The sequence below is a fragment of the Euprymna scolopes genome, chromosome 2 (genome assembly GCF_053919585.1).
Source record: "Euprymna scolopes isolate OS-2025 chromosome 2, ASM5391958v1, whole genome shotgun sequence".
NCBI lineage: Eukaryota > Metazoa > Mollusca > Cephalopoda > Sepiida > Sepiolidae > Euprymna > Euprymna scolopes.
This window is the reverse complement of record NC_136483.1, coordinates 102,918,524-102,924,523: the sequence shown is the minus strand read 5'-3', so window position 1 is coordinate 102,924,523 and position 6,000 is coordinate 102,918,524. Positions and strand designations below refer to the sequence as shown.

The 6,000-nt window shown below is 35.0% G+C and overlaps 1 protein-coding gene across 1 annotated transcript in view; it reads right to left on the bottom strand.

The window, feature by feature from the left end:
• Window positions 1–734: 734 nt before the first annotated feature.
• LOC145293680 (N-acylglucosamine 2-epimerase-like) overlaps window positions 735–6,000 on the bottom strand; it is a 67,921-nt gene continuing 62,655 nt past the window's right edge. The window contains exon 10 of the mRNA XM_080140076.1: window positions 735–3,456. Within this exon, the coding sequence (XP_079996202.1) occupies window positions 3,377–3,456 (80 nt within the window). The 3' untranslated portion in view covers window positions 735–3,376. The remainder of the gene's footprint in view (window positions 3,457–6,000) is intronic.

Below are 6,000 nucleotides of genomic sequence, written 5' to 3'. Positions count from 1 at the left end.
AAAAAAAAAAAGAAAAAAAAAAAAGCTATTAATAAAGGTTTAATAATGTATTTTATTTCAATATTCATAAACATTAACGCTGTCATTTATAAAGAGTAAAAAAAGTTTTAAAAAGTCGATAAAACTGATTAAAAGTGAGATATTATTAATGTGTAGTAATGTATTTTATTTCAATATTCATAAACAGTGAAACAATGTCGATAAAAAGTTGTTACTATGGCAACGAAAACATGTCCTTACAAAGAAAGAAAGAAAATAAAAGAACGAAAGGAAAGAGCAAAACGGAAGTTGTGTTTGTGAAAATAAGTTTGGTGCGTTTCACGTAACCGGTGGTCGGTTTTAAATGTCTCCTGTGAACGTTCTGGAACGGTGTAAGTGAGTGGCGGTGATAGGATGAATTTGTTAGAGAGAGTATACTTTACTACTTCCATTAAATGTAACCGATTTTTACAGTGGACTCTCACCAGACAGTGCACGTCATTGGCGCTATCTGTGACGACGGACAACCAGATACGATCACTTATTGCTATTGATTTTATATCTCGGCACACAACAAAACAGATTTAGTCACAATAGTCGGCCATAAAATTTATATGAAATTGAGAGTTTATTTTGGGGAAAAAAAACTCATAAGATATTCATTTTTTCAGTTCTGGGAAAAAAATATTTTTCAGTTCTGGGAAAAAAATGAATAAAAAGCAATCGATTTTAATTTAGATGAACTGTTTGTAAAAAAAAAAAAAAATAAACAAGTTTTTTCTTTTTCTTTTTTTTTATCTCAGGGGAAATATTAAAACAAAAAAAGTGAGTCAAACGTAAAAAGAAAAAAGTTCCTTTGCATTAGATGCAGTGCAATATGGCCTACAAAAATGCCTAAGCAGCCCATCAGCATTTTTTAAGTTTTTTCTATTTTTTTTTTTTTTTTTTTGTGATAACCAATGATCGTGGCTGGTTGTCCATGACCCCAGTGTTGTAAATTAGCATTCTGGATTTCCAGTGTTTCCATGAAACTGCAAGTATCGATGGACGATCAAACTAATGTGCAATGTTATTGAAATATAAAATATTTCATAAGCTAAGAATGTTAGAAAATAAATATTTGAAACCATAACAGATTTTGAATTTACTGATAGGTGAAATATTTTAAAGTAGCAATAAAATTTTACAGAGTTTACGATAACAAAGAACTTAATTCAGCAATATAATGCTAGAATAAATATTTTCAATTAACAATAAAAATAAGATTGACCTGTTTATGTAAAATTTTTAACCAACAAAGAAACGGTTATGGTATATTCCCCTAAACAATCGGGAAATTCATTTAGCTAGTCAGTTTGTAGCAGAGATCGGCGTGGCACTTGGTCGTCATTTTTATGTTCACAAGAGCTTATCGGGCAATATATTACGAGATGTAGAAATCTAAAGACGTTACCAAACTCTTAAGAAAAGCATGGATACATGAAAATAAAGTTATCTATACTATTAATAAAATTTTAAATGTTTATTCATTTATTTATGTGTGTGTACCAATAAAACTTTTCAACGAATGCACCGAATTGAAAAATTCTTTTTTTCCCTAAAAGTTGTGAGTCCCTAGATTGTCCTTATCTATATATGGTTCGTAACGAACAACATTGAGTTGCACAAAAAGTCCGAAATAAGGGTTTTTGGGCCGTTTCATGCAATTGTCGAAAAAGTTACCTGCCCATGTCAACAGAATTTAGCACTGTCTGTATACCATTGCGTTAACATCTTTTGGTATATGGATAGAACTTGTGGTGCAATAGATAACGCGTCTGACTATGGAACAGAAGATTCCAGGTTCGAATCCTGGCAAGTTCGTAATAATTTTAACCATCATTTTATCCAACGTTTACTTATTAACCTTACCCTTAGAGTATTTTTGTTTTTTCAGTGATTTTGTTTTGTGTATATGGGAATTTCCCATACTCCGAGTTCACAGGGTAAGCGTTTATGATAAGACGATGTTGAGTGTACTTGATGTTGAGCGTTCTCGATTTTGTGTTTGACGGCGTTGTGTGTGCTGACGCGGCGCAACTGCTAGTATAAAATATAACCTGTTGTCGTGATGTTTCCTTCAGAGGAAAGTATCATCATTCACAGAATTTAAACCACCAGAAGAAGAAACAATAAAAGAAGGTATATAACCCTTTCTCTACGACAATATGCCTAATGTATAACCAGAGTGCACATGCAAAATTATTTAGTACTCTATACACAGGCTTGCAACGTCTCTTTTGTGGGAAAGAGATTGCAGTGAAGAAAAAAGAGCATCACTTATTAGGTTTCAAAGCCGATTTTGAACTCTATCAAGGCAGGATAGGAAATACTGAGCAGCTCCTGCCCAGATGTGGCAACATTTAGAGACCGTTATACAACATCAGTTTTCTCAAACGACATGCCTAAGTTCCATGAATAGAGAATCAGCAGAAATAGTTTTTTTGTACCTTGTCATGCATTCATCGTGCTTTTAAATAGTAAAATCGTTAGATGTGTGTGCATATTTGTGCACCTGCTTTTTGTGAGTGCATGCATCTATGAACATGCATATGCATGTGTTCAATGAGTGACGTTTATATGTGTTATGTCTAATGTCTCTGTTTTTTTGTTTGTTTTTAAATGATTATCAAGAATGTCTTTATCCTTGAGCCAACAAAATGGTTTCTTAGTCGCATTGTTCTGGACAAATGTAAATGTAAATGATTTACCTTCTTTTTACAACTAAGATATCTGATGATTAAAATTGGAGAAAGACACCAAGGGAGGTAACTCACAATTTTACTCATGTTTATAATTATTAACTAGCCTGGATGCCCGGATGTTTGTTGAGCAAAAAAAAAAAAAAAAGTGGTAGTAGACGAAGGAGGAAAAGAACATGAAAAAAAAAACGTGGCGTCTTTGCTATTGCACCCATCGCCAAACCGGAAGTAACGTAGGTTTAAATTAAGGTTACACAATCGAAAAGCGGGGATGACTTTCGGAAATATCGACGAAAAAAGCGACCCTCCCCGTAGAAAAGTGGCCAGTGGAGAGTGAAGGAATTAATGTTTTTAGCCAATTTTTCAATATTTGTCGTTTAAAGGGTCGAGCTTCAAAACGATACAAATCTTTTGAAAATCAGTCGCCTCTGTCGAAAGTTTTAGGCATTACATACATACATACATACATACATACATACATACATACATACATACATTTAAACAGACAGGTGAGATTTATATTATAGAAGATGGCATCACCACTGGTACATTTTTAGGTATTCTTATGACCGGAAATAAAATATTTTTAAAATTTAATTCGAGAGGTTTGTTTGTTTGTTTGTTTTTTGGAGGGTTGTTTTGAATTTTTTTTTTTTTTAATTCTTGTTTTTTTGGTCCAAAATCTGAGTCAACATCTTTTCACACATCATTAAACTTCTTGGTACATGGAAACATCCTTAAAAAAATAAAAATTAACATTATCAAACATGAAAGGTTTAAAGCATCATTGTGTGATACTATAGGCGCTTCTACCCCAGGTATTCAGAAGTAGAAGAAATAAAAGATATATTACATATTACATATATTAAAGGAAAATGAAGTAGGTTTAGTGGGTAACATAAGAAATAGCAAATAGGATTTATCACTAGACAATAAACAGTAAGTTAGATGAAAGAAACTAGACATGGAATGGTTAGGCCAGCTGACGGTAACAATGGACCTGAGATATATTTACATTTGGTTTGCAAGTACTTTAGAATTGACAATGAGTTTTATGACTTCAAGAAGTAACTGGGGTGTGACAATCCATGAGTTTTTAAATGATAATCGAAACAATTGATGGACGACAAAGTTTGGCTTAGGACAGTGCTTGGTTGAGAGTGTTTAATGACAGTGTTGGTTGATGACACAATGGTCAATTGACAAGAGTTGACAGTTGAAAGTTGCATTGGTCACTTGAGTTGGAGTTAGGACAAAGTTGAAGAAGGATCGTAGCATGGGCCAGATTGTGAGCTCTTGAGCAGACAGATGAATTGATCAACTAAGTGATGGAAACGGCCTTGACAGTAGATGCAAATGTGGACTTTAGTGTGTACAGAGTTGATGATGGCATGCACACCCAGCATCAGAGTTTGTGTTTCCTTTTGTTCTTTTTTATTTTATTTTTCATATTTGTGAGCTTGTGCACTCCTCATCCACTGTCACCATTGCGAAAAAGGCAATGACAACATGGCCCGAACTAGAACGATGGAAAATGAAAGAAAAATCCATGGCACACAATTAGCAACTTGTCGGTATGGCTGTGTGGTGTCATAATTATATTGTAGGGTATCTTCCGACCTGGATTTTTGTGGAAGTCTAAAATTCAGCTTTCGAGATACAAAAATTCAACACAAGATATAAGCAAAACAAAAAAATGGTTCTCTGAAGAAAAGAAAGTATACAAAACTGACAAAGATATTACTTTATTGTTTTCAAATTCAACTATATTTATTACAAAACTGCGTGGGTCCACGATCGATCAATGTCAAAAATGGCCCACCGTTACAGTATGTGATGCTCATGCCTAGCCAATTTTACATTTCATTAACTCTTTTGTATTCTGCCATTGCACTCAATGTGGATCTACAAAGTGACACTTTCCCAAAATAATTCCAAACAACAAACTCAACTGCATCCTTTAACATGGATGGGTCGATCCTGAGCACAAACCTGTGTTGATCTGGGCCAAAGCATGATATGACTAACTGGAGCTATGTAGCAGCACTGTCAAAATTCACACAATATAACCAATAAGATGAACTTGATTGATGTACGGGTTATGTGAGGAAGACTCCGTGGATTTTGCCTTGTTGCTCAGAATCGATGCTATCAAAATGCTTAGCAGTGTTAATATTACTCATACAGGATGCACAAAGTTTGAAGAAGTAGGGACCGTCCGTTCAGCTCTTAGTGTCAATGAAACTGATTTTAGTACACAATTAAACGAGCTGCAAGGAGTGTGGATTGTGGCCTAAAAATGGTCAGTGGGTTATGTGCTAGCAAAACTAAAGAATAGAACCTCTGAACATGAAGTGTTAAACAAGTTGCAAGCAAAGTATTAGTATTATAGTAGTAATGCAGCAAACAACCTCACCTCAAAGAAGCAAAAGTTATGCTTTCTTTGCTTCCAGCACAAGAAAATCAAGAGAAGACGCAAGAGGTGTGGCATGTTTTATGAAGAAGGACAAGACAAGCCACATGAAGTGGCGAGAGTTGCTGAATATAAATGGCCAAACTCTAAAGGAAAGGAGACAGTATTTCACTCATGCTTGATGAGCAAACCTTCATCAGCAAAAGACACACACAAAACGGTAATCAAGGAAAAAAGCCCCCCTTCGCAAAGAGTTCTGGTGCTGTAAGCCGTAATTCTCCAAATTCTACCGAACAAGTATGAATTGTGGCCTCGATAAATAATGGTTAGTTTCTGCTGTATACGGAGGAGTTTGACTCCCATAAAGGGACTAACACCATTAATGAATATCCTGCAAACCAACAAGCATACACTGCATCCTGTAATGAACTCTGGAAAACTGAGCCCTTATATTGACACATTCGAGTGTTTTGCAGATGTCTGTGTGAAAAATCTGTGAGAATGGAAACAACAGGATGCGAATGTGATTATTCTAGGTATATCCTCAGGTATATGTTGAGAAGGAGGCTTTGTTCAAATGACAAAGATATTGATTGGGATTCAGCCTGAATATGGTGCCTTTGATAATGCAGTTTGTGCTTGAGGCAGTATTAGCACAGGATGAGAAATAAGAAAAGCAACATCGACATATATAAACGGAATATATGTTAATATCTGTGCAATTTGTGAAGACTAACAAAAATATGAAGATTGCAGAATAGTGCCAGAGTGCTTGGACTAGAAGTGGGGGGGGGGGTATCTTTGTCTTTTTTCCTCTATATGATGTTACTTCCTATCTGCTTGTCTTCACTTCCGTTCTTACGTTCT